Source organism: Mizuhopecten yessoensis, unplaced genomic scaffold, assembly GCF_002113885.1.
Source record: "Mizuhopecten yessoensis strain PY_sf001 unplaced genomic scaffold, ASM211388v2 scaffold716153, whole genome shotgun sequence".
Classification (NCBI taxonomy): Eukaryota; Metazoa; Mollusca; class Bivalvia; order Pectinida; family Pectinidae; genus Mizuhopecten; species Mizuhopecten yessoensis.
Genome location: NW_018479974.1, coordinates 150,772 through 170,926, shown reverse-complemented (window position 1 = coordinate 170,926; position 20,155 = coordinate 150,772). Strand labels below are relative to the sequence as shown.

At 35.2% G+C, this 20,155-nt stretch overlaps 1 protein-coding gene across 1 annotated transcript in view; it reads right to left on the bottom strand.

Annotated features, from left to right (window-relative positions):
• The window catches only part of LOC110441864, a 44,338-nt gene that overhangs the window by 8,476 nt on the left and 15,707 nt on the right, over positions 1-20,155 (bottom strand). The window contains exons 2-6 of the mRNA XM_021485146.1: positions 16,776-16,917; positions 14,623-16,535; positions 6,234-6,330; positions 2,433-2,521; positions 1,146-1,347 (exon numbers count right to left, since the gene is read on the bottom strand). Of these exons, the coding sequence (XP_021340821.1) occupies positions 1,146-1,347; positions 2,433-2,521; positions 6,234-6,330; positions 14,623-16,535; positions 16,776-16,917 (2,443 nt within the window). The remainder of the gene's footprint in view (positions 1-1,145; positions 1,348-2,432; positions 2,522-6,233; positions 6,331-14,622; positions 16,536-16,775; positions 16,918-20,155) is intronic.

Sequence of the window (20,155 nt, the reverse complement as noted above, 5' to 3'; positions counted from 1 at the left end):
CAATGAAATGAGAGGTGACTGGATAGTGTGGCAATAAAATGAGGGGTGACTGGATAGTGTGACAATGAAATGAGAGGTGACTGGATAGTGTGACAATAAAATGAGAGTGACCGAATAGTGTGACAATTAAATCAGGGTGACTGGATAGTGGAAAACTGAATAAGTGTTGACTGGATAGTGTGACAATAAAATGAGGGGTGACTGGATAGTGTGACAATAAAATGAGAAGTGACTGGATAGTGTGGTAATAAAATGAGAGTGACCGAATAGTGTGACAATTAAATCAGGGTGACTGGATAGTGGAAAACTGAATAAGTGTTGACTGGATAGTGGGACAATGAAATGAGAGGTGACTGGATAGTGTGACAATAAAATGAGAGTGACCGAATAGTGTGACAATTAAATCAGGGTGACTGGATAGTGTGTAACAATGAAATGAGAGGTGACTGGATAGTGTGGCAATGAAATGAGGGGTGACTGGATAGTGTGACAAATGAATTAGGAGTGACCGAATAGTGTGACAATTAAATCAGGGTGACTGGATAGTGAAAAACTGAATTAAGGGTGATTGGATAGTGGAGGACCGAATTAGGGGTGATTGAATAGTTCGATAACTGAATTAGAGGTGACTGGATATCGGAAAACTGAATTAGAGGTAAGTGGATAGTGAAAAACTGAATTAGAGGTAAGTGGATAGTGGAAAACTGAATTAGGGTTGACTGGATAGTGTGAGAACTTAATTAGGGGTGACTGAATAGTTTGAGAGGTTAATTAGGGGTGACTGGATATTGGAGAACTGAATTAGAAGTGACTGGATAGTTTGAAAACTGAATTAAGGGTTAATTGATAGTCGGGAACTGAATAAGAGGCGACTGGATAGTGTGATAACCATATTAGCGGTGGCTTACAGTGTAAGTGGCGACACTAGATAAATGGTGACTTGATATAGCGTGACAACTTTGTTAGTTACTGTTGGTTAGTAGGAACTGGACATGTGTTGGCCAGCATTCGGGGCAACTAGGTTAGTTGTTGTGACTGAAAAGTGAAAAGGAAAAAAGTAGGTGGTGAATTGAAAATGAAACCGGGTTAGTAGTAGCTTGATTAATGGTGTACGTCTGTCCACGGGCACGTGTTAATCAGCTTACCGAGCGATGTTAGCTGGATGGCGCATAGCAGACCAATCTCTAGATGTGAGAGATTAAACCTGTCCATCAACTCATACAGATTGTTCATCAGATCCACCATCCGGGCGTCCACCAACGTATTTAGAGCGGCCTGATTCAAAACGAGGTCGTTGTCTTCCATGTAAAAGTACTCGTCACTGGATCTGAACTCGGACGTCGTAAGCTATCAATATATACAGATATACAATATTATGGTTACTTGGCCAATTGCATGAAGTTCTTTCCCATAAAAAAAATAAAATTTGTTTTACTGAATAACAGCAAACTGAACATTTAAGACAGAGGAAACAAATACCAGAACATCAACACATACGGATAAAATCCTAACCTCAACGCCGTTACATAAACACAACCACATGAACTGATGTGAGGATTGCTTATAGGATGCTATGTGATATTCATAGCCAAGGCCACGTGAGTGAGTGAGTGAGTGTGAGTGAGTGAGTGAGTGAGTGAGCTAGCGAACGCTAGTAAGTGTTATATTAGATTTGAACTTTTATGAAATCTGTATTTAATTTTCTTTTTAAAACTTTACAAAACAATTAATCAAGTATTGAAATGCATTCACGTGTAATTTTGTGTGTGATATAAATGCCAATTAATTAAACAATAATTTATCAACAGCAATGTTAAATGATGAGAACAGACCTTTACAACATAAACAAACTAGGTTGGTATTATATAAAATACTACCACAATTTACGCGTTATTGGTGATGCAAATGTTAAAAAGTTCGGGAAATCCTTACGCTTATGAGTGTGACCTTGACGGCTTTGAATGTGGAGATGTTACAAGGAAAAATTTTGCACTAAGGCATTGAATATTTACATATGTGTACACGATTTTTTAAAATAAAGGTGATCATAATTTTAAGTTAACCTTCTAAAGCTTTTTTTCATAAAAAGACAAACTTCAAAGTGTATTGTTGTTGATATACGTGTAGATTGCACGCATGATATAATATGAAATAATATATTTAAATAATATGTGTTCCATTTAAATGCAAAACCGTTGAAAGGAGAAATGCATACATTATCAGTTTTGTGCTATACATCTTACTATAATGCTTGTCTTGAACATTTTATATCAATAAGACCCAGATCATAAAACATAAAATGTTGAATAAATAAGCATGTTACAGCTGATATATAAAAAAAAAAAAACCAATAGACATGGAAAATGTTTGCTGTCAGCCAGCAGTAACGCTATCTGAGAATGATGTGGGGCGTATGTACCTTTAGTACATACCAGATGTATCTCGATGAACGCCCTCTTCAGCAGCAGCATCTGATCGTTCGCACACAATTTGGAAAATTCAGGGATTTCAATGGCAAATCCTGGGAAAAAGATGTAAAACACAAATGATGTGCCTCACATGAATGAAATTAAATCATATCAATGTCCAAAGAATTCCAAAGACAATCTATGTATCCTACTTATCATTACAGACTTGTGATCCAGGTAAACACTGGCTTCGGTTTTAAATAACATCTTAACTAGGATGGTTTGCTTTTACGTGAAAATCCCTATCGGGAAAAACACATTACTTACTATGATTAGGAAAATCTTATGTTAAGATTTTTGTAAGACCAGAGCCTGACATTCTACCATTGAACTTGGTGCTAACACCTATATGTAAACACCTATATATGATAGATATATAGTTTTCTCAATAGACTATTTTCCACCCTAATTATAGTCATACGATAGTGCGCATACGTCACTTATTTATATTATTAACCCACGTGTTATTACATAATTTCTTTCGATTTTTTTAAAATACAAAACAAAAAGAAACTCTAATGGGAATGGGTTTTTTCTAACAGCGTCCGACATTTGTTAAGTGGTCTCCAACCTTCCTTTAAGAACAACATTATAAAGTGACATGGCATGGTGTCCTGGTTAGGAACTCTCAGTAAGATAGTTCTGTAAGTAGCCGTTGAATGGTCCCATCATTCGTGGGATAACCTAAGAAAGTAGAAGGGACTGAAGATACCTCGTCAGCCATATATATCGGACACCAATTCGGTCTCCGTACACTGAATTAAGTGAGACAGAAAAAAATATCCAGCTCTGTCATAACAGTTAAAATTTGAAAGAAATATAATGAAAGTGTTTATTCAGCTGAGAAAAGCCTTGACATTCACAAAGGGTGGAGTTACATAACATGCACAGAGCGCATTAGATTTTTTTTCAAGGCTTACTGCGAAGGAGTGTCACAAGATCGGGACAAAGAAAATGAAGTTTTATCAGCAGACAACAAATAGTATGTACATATACTACAGGGAATTAACTAACCGGTGTGGATACGAGCACTTCGCCCCGACAAGCCAGCGTACGCATGCTGTGCTTTTATATCTTTTGTTTTATTAATGATATTTTCACGTCAATGTACGCATGGGGCATTATTTACAGTCTCCCTTCTTCGGCTTAGTAAACTCTGCAAATGGCTCGGCGGCTTGATACTTGTTTCAAATATGGTGCCGTCAGCTTCAGCTAGACAACAGTCCGATGACAAACATTACTTTGTTCCTTCAACATCTAGATTCATAGAACACATCGGGAGCTATTATGTCTAATTATACAACAAAGGGATGTTTGCAAACTTCTTATTCCATGGATGCACAATCAAATTTCTTTGACGACAACGTGAATAAAAAGCGGCTTCGTTCTGAAACATTTGACGCATCACTCCATGAGCAGTGTGTCAATGCGCGTACATGACGACCGTTATAAAGATATATAAATGTTCGAAGGGTTATACACACCAGTTCTGGTGTATTTTGGTCCTTCATCACACCCCAATGAAGCCCTAACAATTCAAAGACATCAAAATTAAGGTAGTCAAAAAAATAACCCCAGAAATTCCCAAAAAAAATAGATACTTTTCCAATGCTAACAATGTAATGCAATAATGAATTTTCGCGTGTGTAGTTCATTTCGTAGATTTATGTAAGGGGCATACGTATGTAACAAATGGCACGCTCGTCCATATGCATGTAGGATTATACACATGAACCGCTGAACATGTTTTTATAAAATTGCAAAAAGTAGAATGTTGAAACAAATGTTGGATATCAAATTCTAGAAACAAATATGAACGATTTGACTTGTGTGAAATTTAACACATCAATTGTAACAAGCATTACTTTTTCATTCCAGATGCCTGCCTTAATGTTTGTTTTAATCGTTAAAGTCAACTTCCAGTTGAGTAACCACAGTATACCTTAAAACACTGTAATACACTAGCCCCCAAATGGAGTTAGATATGTCAATAAACGCCCCCTTATTCCATTGAAGAGAGTATATGTATTAAGGTCAATTTAGAGATTATCAGTACGAGTCAGAACAACCCACCAGTCGCATTTTCACCCTGATACAGCCTAACTATCTATACCCGTCGACACCTACACCAGAAAAGCACCACCCGTAATACATCATAGTGGCATTTTCTGCTGACTTGTTCCCGTATAACTCTTCGTGTTGGTAACAGCGGCGAATTTGTGTTGTTTCGAACACTATAATGATGAACTGAGACAGGAAAAGTTGTCAGAATCTTGATAATGGAGACCTTTTCGAATGAGGTCACTGTTCCGTAGGTTGTCGATACGGTCCAAGAACAGAAAAGAACGCGATTTTTATCTTTACATTTCACAGGGATAATTTGTATTATACAGTCATTGATGACCTCACCGATAATTATGAAACTGGCGACAACCTCTCGTCCGACTATTCAGTAATACCTTTAACATGTCTCTGTATGTAAGATTACACTGTTACTAGAAACAATCTATTTGTCAAAGGTAACAAGACTGTCTCACACGAATGTCTCACAAGACTTACAGGATGTAGATAAAATCATCTGCCTAGCTTAAGCTTGCCTAGTAAAGTGGGGAAGGTATAGACAAGAACACCAACTGAAGAGATGTATTATGGGGGGTTTCGGTGTACATTTTGTTTGTAATTTAGTGCTCGGAGATCCATAAAATATTAAAGTAATGCGGGTTGTTCAGTGAGCGGTGTTCGGCTCCCCCTCGCAATGATAAAACCGTTCTTCACTGGAGTAAAAACGCGTTATTGACGCATTATTTCTTTCTTACTTTAGGCTGATATAAGTTTAATGTTATAATTTTCCTCTTGGGTACTCATCTGGAAGTTAAATCATGACGCCAGAGGGTGAGGGATAGGTGGTCGGAGCAAGCACTCTAGTAAAAAAGTATATATTCATACAGAGTTACATTCCGATTCATATTAGAGCTTATCTTAAAACGTGCCGTATCGCAGGTTTAGTCCTGCATGCGTATCAGCAAGCGTATCATTTGTAAAGTACGAAAATGCCTCATATAAACATACTTCTTGCTTTCATACTCAAACGAAATATACTTCTGCTGGTAGTGTTATATAGTGGCAATGCAGAGCAAATGTAAATATAACTGAATGTTTCCGAAGTTTCGAACCACGCGTAGAATGCTTCCTAGGTTTGTTAGAGAAACCGAGGAGTGATCTGGATGACCAGTTACAGTTAAATGACCGTGGATATCCATTAGGTTCCTCATTGATATGTAAATGACATAGAATACGGAAGGCCGTGAAGACTTAGTCTTTGTCGCTTAAAGCTCCAGGGGCCTGCAAAACCCTGTTCAAAACAAGCGTAAATCGTAATTTGACTTATCGCAAGGGTCAATTGACTTATCGTTGGCGTTAGATTGGGGCTTCGCGGGCGTACGTTGGCTTATCGGGATGGTACCTTAGCGTATTGCGGGCGTACCTTGGCGTAACGGGGGCGTACCTTGGCGTAACGGGGGCGTACCTTGGCGTATCGGGGAGTACGTTGGCGTATCGGAGAGTACGTTGGCGTATCGGGGAGTACGTTGGCGTATCGCAAGTGTACTAAATATATATCACCACTATACACTATATATCATACGTGTATACGTATCACCAATACTTTTGTATCTTTAACATACGTCACATGATATATTTGTTAATAAATGCATCTTTAACATACGTTACATGATGTCTTTGTTAATACACGAGTGTTGGTCTCACCTGTGATTCTTTCATTTTCCGTTTTGATTTCACTTAACAATTTCGACATGAGGTACCCAATTCCTTCTTTTGATCTTCTAGCAATCTTCACACGTTTCTTATTGGAAAGATAAGAGCATACAAAGGTCAATCAGTTTGAAACAATGCCAGGCTGAAATTTTCTTAAAAGAAGTATTTCTTGAATACGATTTTCATAGCCGAACAATTTATCATATAATTTCGATAAGTCTTAACAATTACCTACAAAATGACGTCAGGTTGAACAGTAATATTATAAAATTACGATATTATCCATAAAACAAACCATTAATAAAATAAAACGGAGTCAAAAAAATGAGTTACGTAAGGTCAGCAAGTAGATACCAAATTTTATCAAGTTATGTATTTTTTTATTTTATTTTTTATTTTTTATTTTTGCACTCACAGCATCATCAATAACAATACCGTGAAAGTGTGTGTTTTCATTATTATTTGTTTATGATTGCTATTGCCAAGTAAATATAAATACCATTATGAATATATATTTTCCAAACAATCTTTCTTTTGTTTTTATTTTTATTTTATTTTTTTGTAGCGTTATTCTATAAATAATATATCTCATATTATGCATTACGAGAACATGATATATTTTGGCATTCCTTTTCTTTATACTTGATTATGTTTTCCAATACATATATTGATAATAATGTGAAGTATGTTTTAAATAACATAGGTTATTAATGTAATGATATAAAAATATAAAACAAATAAAGAAATAAAAAATAAAATAAAAAAAGTTTTGATATGTTTCATTTAAATAATATATCCAATATTTGAATGCAACATAATAATTTCTTATATAAAGAGATCGAAATAAAAGATAACAAAAAAAAATATACCATTATATTTAGTATTTAGATAGATTATAAAAAGTTATACATTTACAAATAATAATTGGGAAAAAAGGCACTGTGTTGGTCATTGTAATGAGCTGTCATGATTAAAATGTTCATCATAATGCTTGTTGTCTTTTTTATTTATCTATTCATAATTTCAAGTACATGTTACATTTACTTGCATGTTGTTCTACATTATACAATTATGGTCTTCAGGTGAGGTCTATCCCTGATTTACGGACCTGGTCTGAACAATATTCACAGAGGCCGAAGGCCGAGGTAAACATATTGTTCAGACCAGGTCCGTAAATCAGGGATAGACCGAAACTGAAGTCCACAATTGTTTTATTATATGACATTTTACAATAAGATTAATAATTTTTCATGTCATAAACACATGGATGACACGGACCATTTTGGAATCACAGAGTGAAGGACTTCAAATACAAAATAACATACACAAAAATTGAATTTCAGATTCAATTCATGTGATATTTAATTTCAAGTAAATATTATTTGAACAATTATTTGAACTGTAGTTGAATTCAGTAGTGTGAGTGGTAACAGATTTAAAGACTGTCTGGGAAATTACCTCGGACTATTTTTTGTAGCGGTCTTTAACACTTTTCTATATATAGGTCGAGGTCTGTAACACTTTTCTATTTATAGAACGAGGTCTGTAACATATTTACAGACTCGTCACGTGACGTCGCTCCTCCAATCAGGGCTGGGAATTAGCATCAGTCATATAATAAATATTTTTATTCATTGTATTATTCATTCATTCACTCATTACTTTGTCCATTTGTTCATCTTCATCTTTCATTCCATTCATCTATAAATCTATTCATTCACATATCCAACTATTCATTCATTTATACCATATACATTATATATAAGTTCATATTTTTTCCATGAAATACTTGATTGTACTTTTCCTATTATTCTAATATTTTGTATGTAACATTTTTAATTCATACTTAAATTGGGATAACAAATTAATTCCTTTCTGTTTCTGTTCGCTAATATGATATACTTTATAAATGGTGTATCCAATTATAGTAAGTAAAATATTGACCTCTGTGTAACTTTTGCAGTTAATTTTGTAACCAACTGCAATGTATTTTAGATTTTGCATATTTACTGTACATCCAACACCTTTAAATAGTTTTTTTATTCGTGCCCAATATATACTCAAATAGTCACATTCAATAAAGTAATGTCTATAATCCTCTGTGACATTACAAATGTTACATAAATTATTATCCTCGATTTTCCACTGATTTAGCAGTACTTTATTTGGTAATATGTTTTGAAAGAGTTTCCATCTATGCACTTTATGACGGTCATCTTTCAGATTATAAAATATAAATTGAGGCAAATCATTAAAAAGTTGTGATCCTTCTATGATCAGTACTCTCTTCCATTTTTCAATGGAGTGAGTTTTTATACACTTTTTTGCTATACATGCATTGTACAAAAATGTGTTATTAAAAGTTTCTATCTCTTTATTCTGTTTTCCATCATATATTAGAAACCCTTTGCTACATTTTACTTGTGTGCATCTTGATTCATTTGTTCTTAATAAATCTAACCACGTTTTTGGTATTGCAATTTTTAAAGTGTTTATTTCACTTATCCAATTTCTAGTATCTTGTAATCTTTTTAATATGTTTTGTTCGTCTATTTTCCCGTGTCTATTAATAATATCATCGATTGTTATTATGTTACTATCAGCCCAGTGTTTGTAAACAAGTGATGTTCCTTTGAATTTTATATTGCTGTTGCCCCAGATAAATTCCTTTCTTACATCATAAAATGTTTTACAATTTCGTTTCAATCCCCCTCCTAGCCGTATCCACGACATATCAATGTAAAAATCAGATATATCAGTTTTCCCAAGATTTGTTATTTTACCGATGTTCATTTTTCGATATCTATCAAACATTTCTTTTGGTAATGATTTCCAATTTGCTTCACTGCCATCAATTAATCTTTTCACCCACCCCACTCTAAACATATCTATATGTGACTGAATATCTCTTATTTTCAGCCCGCCCTGTTCATACGTTCCTATCATCGTTTTTCTCTTCACCTCCTCACTACCTTCCCATATAAACCCTAAGACCTTTTGCTCTAATTCAATTATTTGACTCTTTGATATTACTTGCACATTTGCTAAATATGTTATTTTTGGAATTAAAAGAGATTTTACTATAACCGATTTTCCGATGAAAGTGAGTTATGTAGTTTAATAATGTATTGAATAAGCTACACAAGATTTAGGTATCATTAAGAAATCAACTCGAACCAACTAGCAATTTGGTACATAAGGAGGTCGAGTCGAAGGTCAAACAGGGTCAAAAGTCCAAACAACAATACGTTTATAAGGTTGTGAAGTCAAAATAATTAGATACACAATGTCAGTAAGTCTAAACAATGAATTAAAAAGGTATGATAACCTGGTATCACAAGGTAGAGTGTACTAGTCTACTATTACATGGATATTGTGGTAGATATGGACATATAACATTCCTCTATTTTAGTTTCTTTAGCTAAGGCATGGACTTGGTGTAGGGAAACCCGAAACTTTCAATATCCCTTTGACCCATACTTCAGGTGTAGACTATACACAATTTCACGAGGATAATACAAAACACATAACTATGGTGGTTGATATATGACATTTTGTCTTTTCGCTTTGTCGCCCGCGAAATAACGCCAAGCGAAATAACGAAATAACGAAATAACGCCAAAGCGCCAAAGCGAAAAAGACGAAATAACGCCAAAGCGTCAAAGCTAAATAACGAAATAACGCCAAAAGGAGGGAGAAAAGACGCCCTTTTATCTCTTCGCTTTGGCGTTATTTTCACTTCGGTTTGGCGTTATTTCGTTATTTAGCTTTGACGCTTTGGCGTTATTTCGTCTTTTTCGCTTTGGCGCTTTGGCGTTATTTCGTTATTTCGTTATTTCGCTTGGCGTTATTTCGCGGGCGACAAAGCGAAAAGACGAAATGTCATATATCAGCCACCATACATAACAGCTAATAGAAGGTTACATCGGTAGTACCACACGCATGCGTTAATTTGGCGTCTCAGGTAGCACAAGGTAACATTTCACGAAGGCGTTAACCCGAGAAAAATACCTTACCTTCGGGCAATAAACGACTGCTATATTTATAACAAGAATACAAAGACAGAAAGCACCCACTTAAAATAATAGTTGATGCAGACAGATAAAACAAGGTTAACATTTATTACATTGTTTGGAAATTTCTACCCTTTAGGACTCAGATATATTGCTAAAACTATGTAGAGATGCAGCAAATGTGGAAATGTTTCTATCAATCCTTTAGTGAAGTAGCAGCTTTATTACTTTTGTCTGTAACAAGTGAAAAAAAGTCTGAGCCGTCAGATGTACAACTAGTTACATGAGGGGTTACAGAGGTAAAAGGCATGACATGCCTCGTTATACAAGATTATAAGACATGTCGGGTGTCGTATGAATGCAGTACACTATCAGAGGAGTGCATACGGTATAAGACAATATATAACGAGTAGCAGAATATTATAAGACAAACCTTGCAGAATTACATAAACAATGCATGACGAGATAAATATGGTTATTAGACACTACATGCCTTGTTATTATAAGAGACATGATTATACAAGACTATTAACAAATTGCTATAAGACACGCCATGAAGAGTAACATTGATTTCAAGCACACAAAATGACGTGTAATAAAAGATTCAAAACACGACATAGCGACTAGAATGTCACAATACACGACATGACGACAAATAGAATGTCACAAGACACAACATCACAACAAATAGAATGTCACAAGACACGACATAATGACTAATAGAATGTCACAAGACACGACATAACGACTAATAGAATGTCACAAGACACGACATAACGACAAATAGAATGTCACAAGACACGACATAACGACTAACAGAATGTCACAAGACACGACATGTCTACTAAAAGAATGTCACAAGACACAACATAACAACAAATAGAATGTCACAAGACACGACATAACGACTAATAGAATGTCACAAGACACGACATAACGACAAATAGAATGTCACAAGACACGACATAACGACTAACAGAATGTCACAAGACACGACATGTCTACTAAAAGAATGTCACAAGACACAACATAACAACAAATAGAATGTCACAAGACACGACATAACGACTAATAGAATGTCACAAGACACGACATAACGACTAATAGAATGTCACAAGACACGACATAACGACTAATAGAATGTCACAAGACACGACATAACGACTAATAGAATGTCACAAGACACGACATAACGACTAATAGAATGTCACAAGACACGACATAACGACTAATAGAATGTCACAAGACACGACATAACGACTAATAGAATGTCACAAGACACGACATAACGACTAATAGAATGTCACAAGACACGACATAACGACTAATAGAATGTCACAAGACACGACATAACGACTAATAGAATGTCACAAGACACGACATAACGACAAATAGAATGTCACAAGACACGACATAACGACTAACAGAATGTCACAAGACACGACATGTCTACTAAAAGAATGTCACAAGACACAACATAACAACAAATAGAATGTCACAAGACACGACATAACGACTAATAGAATGTCACAAGACACGACATAACGACAAATAGAATGTCACAAGACACGACATAACGACTAACAGAATGTCACAAGACACGACATGTCTACTAAAAGAATGTCACAAGACACAACATAACAACAAATAGAATGTCACAAGACACGACATAACGACTAATAGAATGTCACAAGACACGACATAACGACAAATAGAATGTCACAAGACACGACATAACGACTAACAGAATGTCACAAGACACGACATGTCTACTAAAAGAATGTCACAAGACACAACATAACAACAAATAGAATGTCACAAGACACGACATAACGACTAATAGAATGTCACAAGACACGACATAACGACAAATAGAATGTCACAAGACACGACATAACGACTAACAGAATGTCACAAGACACGACATGTCTACTAAAAGAATGTCACAAGACACAACATAACAACAAATAGAATGTCACAAGACACGACATAACGACTAATAGAATGTCACAAGACACGACATAACGACAAATAGAATGTCACAAGACACGACATAACGACTAACAGAATGTCACAAGACACGACATGTCTACTAAAAGAATGTCACAAGACACAACATAACAACAAATAGAATGTCACAAGACACGACATAACGACTAATAGAATGTCACAAGACACGACATAACGACAAATAGAATGTCACAAGACACGACATAACGACTAACAGAATGTCACAAGACACGACATGTCTACTAAAAGAATGTCACAAGACACAACATAACAACAAATAGAATGTCACAAGACACGACATAACGACTAATAGAATGTCACAAGACACGACATAACGACTAATAGAATGTCACAAGACACGACATAACGACTAATAGAATGTCACAAGACACGACAAAACGACTAATAGAATGTCACATGACTCGACATAACGACAAACAGAATGTTACAAGACACGACAAAACGACTAGTAGAATGTCACAAGACACGACAAGACGACTAATGGAATGTCACAAGACACAACATAACGACAAACAGAATGTCATGAGGCACGACATGACGACAAACAGAATGTCACAAGACACGACATAACGACAAATAGAATGTCACGAGGCACGACATGAGTGGTAAGATCAAAAACTGTGATTCTTAAAAGATGGGACTGTGTCCATAATATACCAATCCACAGACTTTTATAACGATTTTGACAATACTTCAGAGTCAGTTTGACAAAAGGTTTCTGACACTGCATGCTGAACTTCATAAAGTTATAAAACACCACATACCTTGTTATATAGGGTTACACAACTTTATATGTGTAGCAACATTAAGTTATAAAACACCAAATACCTTGTTATATAGGATTACACAACTTTATATGTGTAGTAACATAAAGTTATAAAAAACCACATACCTTGTTATGTAGGATTATACAACTTTATATGTTTAGTAACATAAAGTTATAAAACACCTCATACCTTGTTATATAGGGTTATAAAACTTTATATGTGTAGTAACAGAAAGTTATAAAACACCACATACCTTGTTATATAGGGTTATACAACTTTATATGTTTAGTAACATAAAGTTATAAAACACCTCATACCTTGTTATGTAGGGTTATAAAACTTTATATGTGTAGTAACAGAAAGTTATAAAACACCACATACCTTGTTATATGGGGTTATACAACTTTATATGTGTAGTGTAAAGTTATAAAACGCCGCAAACCTTGTTATATAGGATTATACAACTGTATATGTGTAGTAACATAAAGTTATTAAACACCACAAACCTTGTTATAAAGGGTTATACAACTTTATATGTGTAGTAACATTAAGTTATAAAACACCACAAACCTTGTTATATAGGGTTATACAACTTTATATATGTAGTAGCATAAAGTTATGAAACACCACAAACCTTGTTATATAGGATTATACAACTGTAGATGTGTAGTAACATAAAGTTATAAAACACCACATACCTTGTTATATAGGGTTATACAACTTTATATATGTAGTAGCATAAAGTTATAAAACACCACAAACCTTGTTATATAGGGTTATACAACTTTATATGTTTAGTAACATAAAGTTATAAAACACCACATACCTTGTTATATAGTGTTATACAACTTTATATGTGTAGTAACATAAAGTTATTAAACACCACAAACCTTGTTATAAAGGGTTATACAACTTTATATGTGTAGTAACATTAAGTTATAAAACACCACAAACTTTGTTATATAGGGTTATACAACTTTATATGTGTAGTATAAAGTTATTAAACACCACATACCTTGTTATATAGGGTTATACAACTTTATATGAGTAGTAACATAAAGTTATAAAACACCACATACCTTGTTATATAGGGTTATACAACTTTATATGTGTAGTAACATAAAGTTATAAAACACCACAAAACTTGTTATATAGGGTTATACAACTTTAAATGTGTAGTAACATAAAGTTATAAAACACCACATACCTTGTTATATAGTGTTATACAACTTTATATGTGTAGTAACATAAAGATATAAAACACCACAAACCTTGTTATATAGGGTTATACAACTTTATATGTGTAGTAACATTAAGTAATAGGAAACTGGAGTTAAAGAAGTATAATGTTTAAAGGCACTAGTAACACCATATTTTAAAACACTTGCTATACAATGTCATAAAACATACTTTATGCTAAACAATATGAGCCTTTTTAAGTCAACACAATATCATCTGATTTTACAAGCAATCTGTATCATTTGCATTAAAAAGACGAACGTCAACAAAGATCGACCTAACATCTAGACGTAATTTGAGATATGTGATATGATGTGTCTTCAAACTTACCCCGCCATGTTGGTATTTCTTGGCGAGTCGTCGTTTTAGGAATATTGGTATGTATAGCTTATCTACGGACCTTTGGAATACCTCAAGAGTTGTCTTCATAACATCCCTTATATCGAGTTGACTGTCGGTTCCAGTCTGGTCAGTGTCATGTGATGTGTGTGACGACTTTGTTTCGTCCTGATCAGTGTCTTTATATGCACGCTCTTTGTCTATTCCAGCCTGGTAACTGTCCTCAGATTTACGCCTCGAGTGAGTACGAAGAAAATGTCTCATATCGTTTTGGGTGCCATCATCTGATTGACCCATGCTGCCATTTAAACTTCGAAAAATTGCAGACGCTAGGTTGCTCAAACGTATCTGATGTGATATTTTGAATTGTGCACTGTTTCTTGGTTTATCGTTTTGATTTCTTTGCTGAAAAATTGTTTCGCGCGTGAACCGGTCTGACGGGAGGGTTTCGTGGATCAGACTGCTGTCCTGTTGTACGAATGTCATGTCGACACTAGGACTACTTTTGGCAAACTCCCCCGAGTTACATTGCACTTCTGGCTGACTGGCATTCGGTGCTCCTCTTCCTGGTACCTCATCCCTACCGTCAAGGCCGTTTTCCACAGTAGAATATAGGGAATCTTGAAGATATACTGTCCGCACTTGAGGACTGTCAGTATGCGCTAATTCGCCGTCAACTTTGTCCGTTCCAGTCGGGCAGCCCGCTGTTATCGCGCTGACCGTCGGTGAATTATCCATTGACCAGAGATCATTCGGTTGTGTCCCAAATGAGAAGTTATTTTTAGCGCTGAAATCGTTTTCACGTCCATTTATTGGGCACTCGTTTTCCGATAAGGATGAATCCGTCAGTAAACGTACGTAGTTGTAGAGGTAGGCGCTGTTTCGACCTATTTCAGAAATTTCCGGCGTCTGTACTTCGGTTTGCAAAACTTCATTTGTTTCACATCCTTGTGTCACATCACATACACCAGCAATAGGTTCTTCTATAACTGCTCTTGATAAAACGTCTTGCATGGCGTCTCTGTCGTCGATATGTTTCTGGTTTTTTTGGGGAAAACTGTCCACAACTAAAGTGTTGCAGTTTTGGTCAGTGGATACTGGTACCTCCTCTGCCATCTTTTGATTCATCGCGTCATCGACTGAGCGATCGACATTTGTCATTACATTTGGTGGTATGTTAGTATAAGATCTAGGAAGGTATTTAGGGTGATTGAAGTTATTTTGAGAAGTTGAACCTTGAGGGGCGCTCTTCCGTGACTGGGATGTATCGTCCATCGATAGGTATCTCGCTCGAGATGTCGTTTTTATTGATGTGTTAGGATTGCTATCGGACTCCAGTCGGTTTGAATTTAATATAATCGGAGCTAAACCAGATGTTAAGCTAAACTGAGCCGAAGCAGGGGTATGATCCGTCAAAGCAGCCTGATGATCAAGAAAGGGGATACCCTGGTGATTTGATGATGTACACCCATTGATCATTGTCTGTGTATTGTTGGATTGTGCATGATGGTCATATGAAGATATCATATTGTCAACGTTTCGTAATGGCGTGGAATCATTCTTAAAACCATTGAGGGAAGTGTGCTTATCACCAAATGCTTCCTCAAAATCAGGAAACATGTTCTGTTCTGGAGAAGACTGGTGAGACCTTCCGGTCTTTTCCTGGCTATTTGTCGGAGCATTTACTTCCTTTTCCTCCCTATCTGGAATACTTGCTAACGAATTATTCTCGTCTTGGACGGTTGCCTGGCTGAAAACATTTCCAACTTCTTTCTTTTCCACACATTTCTCCTTTTTTCTTTTCTTTTTAATTGAGCAAGAAGAAGTGATTTCTTTTCTTGATATTTGAAAATCTTGAATTGCAGCCCTTTTCTCAAATTTCGGAATTCTTCCCATTTTTATCGCTAAAATGAAAATAAGATGTGTTTGATGTCCTTATGTCCTAATGATTATCACACAAGAAAAAAAGCCAATTTAAAACTTCCTTAGTCGACAGTGAAGTTGGCCTAGAATTACACTAACCCTACTGTAGCAGCAAACGAACTTTCTACAGTTTTTACAAAGATCGTCAATTCGTAAACAGACAAAAGTATGTACATGAAAACGAAAAAAACAATAACAGAAATATTTTTCTGGGAAAATACCTTCAATAGACATGCCATTCTCCTTGCATTTCTGGTAGCGGCATCCTTTACAACAGTGACGCGTATCCGGTGTGATGACACAGTTCCCGCCAAAATAGCAACCAAGTGTCTTGTCTCTGTCCATCCAACGCTTGAAGAAAGCCTAAAGTGAACACAGAATTACACTAGTCATGGTTTACGATCACTTGTAAATCAGGCAAACTTTCTCAATTTAAGAGACCGACAATGTGACAGTTGATACGTAGGAAATTAAAGGGCAAAGCCTGTATGTCATTAACTTAAAACGTGATTGCAAAACACTAATCTGTATGGGTTTTAATACAGAGTATTTTACCTTTTATAAATATATGTTTGATCATCATTGTTCATTTATTTGTTGTTGTTGTTGTTGTTGTATATATACATATAAACAAAAAAGTTATCGTATATACATTTATCACATCATAGTGGTATACATAGGTCATATCGGGTAGAAAGGTACGATGTTTTATTTAGTGACTGAGTATGAGGTAATGGTGCTACAGAATACATGGAGCCAAGGCAATCATAGAAAATAAAAGCTGTTTCTCAAATGAGTTCCCATTATGTATGATTTTCATGCATTTTATCTTACATGGCAAAGACAAGTAGTGTTGGCTCTTTTTTGAAGAAACACAGCTTACGTTGGCATATTCTATGGAATTATACAGATTATTTACTGTTAAAAGATAAAAGGGGACGGGTTGTGCAGTAGGGGTGGGGGTCAAATTCCCATCATATTTCGAGCTGTCGTGGTATAAAAAAATACAGAAAGTTACCCCTATTGACGACAGATTTCATAACAGAGCTGGAACAGTCTGTATTCAGGTAACTATTAATGATCATAGCTATAACATAGGCATCGAAAGGTTCTAGATACAAATAACCTACAACATGGAACTGTCCCGTGATTTTGTGTGCATGTGTGTGTGGATGGAGGTGGGATAAGGTTGGTTGATGGAAGGTTAGTAATGTAGATTGGTGTAGTCGAACAAAAAGTATTCATAATAAAATTCTTTAATGCAATCATACATACATTTAACCATCAAATGCATTTGTTTTAAACATACAGAAACATGAACATTACTGTTAACTTGATTAAATCAGTATCTACAGTTGGGGTCCATTCTTGTACTTAACACATTTTATTCTTACCTACTTAGCTATTATCCATTTCCATTCTAAGCAATCATAACTTAACCGACAACTACAGGTATTGCACACATTTAAGCACGGGCGACATTCTATTTATCTGTCACCCAAATTGCATTCATATCGACTGTATACTGCATCTGGTAACAGTTCAATGCTTATATTTACATTTATATGTATATAGTTTGTTTTGTATAGTAACTGAAGCAAAAATACGTTTGAATTTCCCGCTTATCATATCGTTGACGTCAGTAAGTTCAAATCCCAGAACAGCCGACATTTCCAGAAGAAATAATATAGTCCCTCGTGTCATTGAAAACCACACGCACATAAAATGGTTTGAACATAAACTTAACTTTAATATTTATTTCATATGAGTGTGTATATGTTGAAAAATTGTTAATAATTGCATAACTTCTGCTTGTTTAAAATCAAAGCTGTTTTTCGCGCATTGATAGATTACAGGTATTTTGAAGTGATGCGGCGCTGAACGGACTTGATTGTTTCCTCGGAAACGCTTATGTTTCCTCGGACTGGAATATTACGTTATTTTCAGAAGCATATATACTCGGAAATGTTTAATCAAAGTGGTCCGTTCAGTAGGTGATAACGATTCCAAGGACATTTCGTTTGAAACAGATTCCATGTCTAATCGGTCAGATTAGCATCGCTAGCAGACGACGTTCACAGGGGCTCGGGTTCGTGATTTTGAGTAATGGATGACATCACTGAAAAACCACAACACTTAAAAAGATATTTATACACATTCTAAAACCTTGTCGATACCCTCGACTTTTACAAGGTTTTAGAAATGCTGAATTTTAGTGTTGTGGTTATTCACTGATGTTATGCATAACTCAAAATCTCGAAACCGATCCCCTGTGTGATGATGTTGACAAACTTGGTAATTTCGTATCTAGAATGGGGCTTACAATAATTTTGTGGTACCTACACATCTTATAATAAATTTATTTTGTCATAATTTGTCAAGTTGCTTTATTTTTATGCTAAATGCTAGCGAACCCAGAATGTTTTCCGACTATAGGCCTATTGATACCGAAAGTATCGGGCGGCCATGTGTGTTGACCTTGTACCAGCTGTATTCCTACACTGGCCGTATCACTGTAAATTGTAGTATACAGTTTCATATACTGCAATTTGGTTTACTAACGACATATAGGCAAATGCAACACAGAATGTAAATATTCACCTTTACATTGCAAAGCTGATGGTATATATAGTCTGTCCCCATTGCCGTGAATTGCATAAAATTTTCCAAAGGAGTAGTACTATTTAAAATGAAGAGGAAGAGACCATGAACTGTGTTTCCTGTGTAAAAGGGAAAGCGATACGTATGTGAGAAACATAACTCGATATTAGTCTACTGTATACAATAACATAGTAAGACAAAGAGTAATATCGTATAAACACATTATATTAAATAATAAAATCATTAAAAAATATGAGCTTCTTCAACAATTTAGAAAAATATTTCATCCTGAAATAAAAATAAATAAAAATACCGGGACAAGGATTGATAAACAGGAAGAGGTTTTTTAGAGAATACACGACGCTCAACACTTTCTTGAGAGGCCACAAAAGGGGAAATGAAATTAACAAAGCTTCCCTGCCACTGCATCTATTCCTTCAGCTTCTGTTGGTCAAGTATAATATGTTTGCTCCTTTCACAGTATTCCAAGAACAGTCCTCAACTTTACCGAGTAAGAAAGTACAAATGTTGTTTCTTCTCCTTACATTTCAACATTTAGAGGCAATAGTTCATCAGAAGGGTTTGACGTATATCCAATTTGCATGGGACGAGCATATAGTGTTCCTCCCTGTGGTGCTCTTGTTGTAAAATAGCAATTAAGTTCATATGAAAACTGGTTGATATATTGAGACAAAAATATTTCTATCCATATTCATCAACAAATAAGCGATGTTCTTTTCCAGTTGTGTATGAAATGTTTGATTGAGACACATAATAGTTAGTCTGTTAACTATACAATGTTGACATGGAGACGGATTATTGATAACATAATGTCAAGTTTGCATATTTTACTTTAGATTCAATGAAAGTATCCGTCAAACTACTTAAAAAATCTTTGATAATCATAACTATGTGATAAAAATACATCAGTTTGACATTTACAACTTAACCCGATGACCATTTCTTATAATGTAGGTCAATTTTTCAAACAAAGGTCACA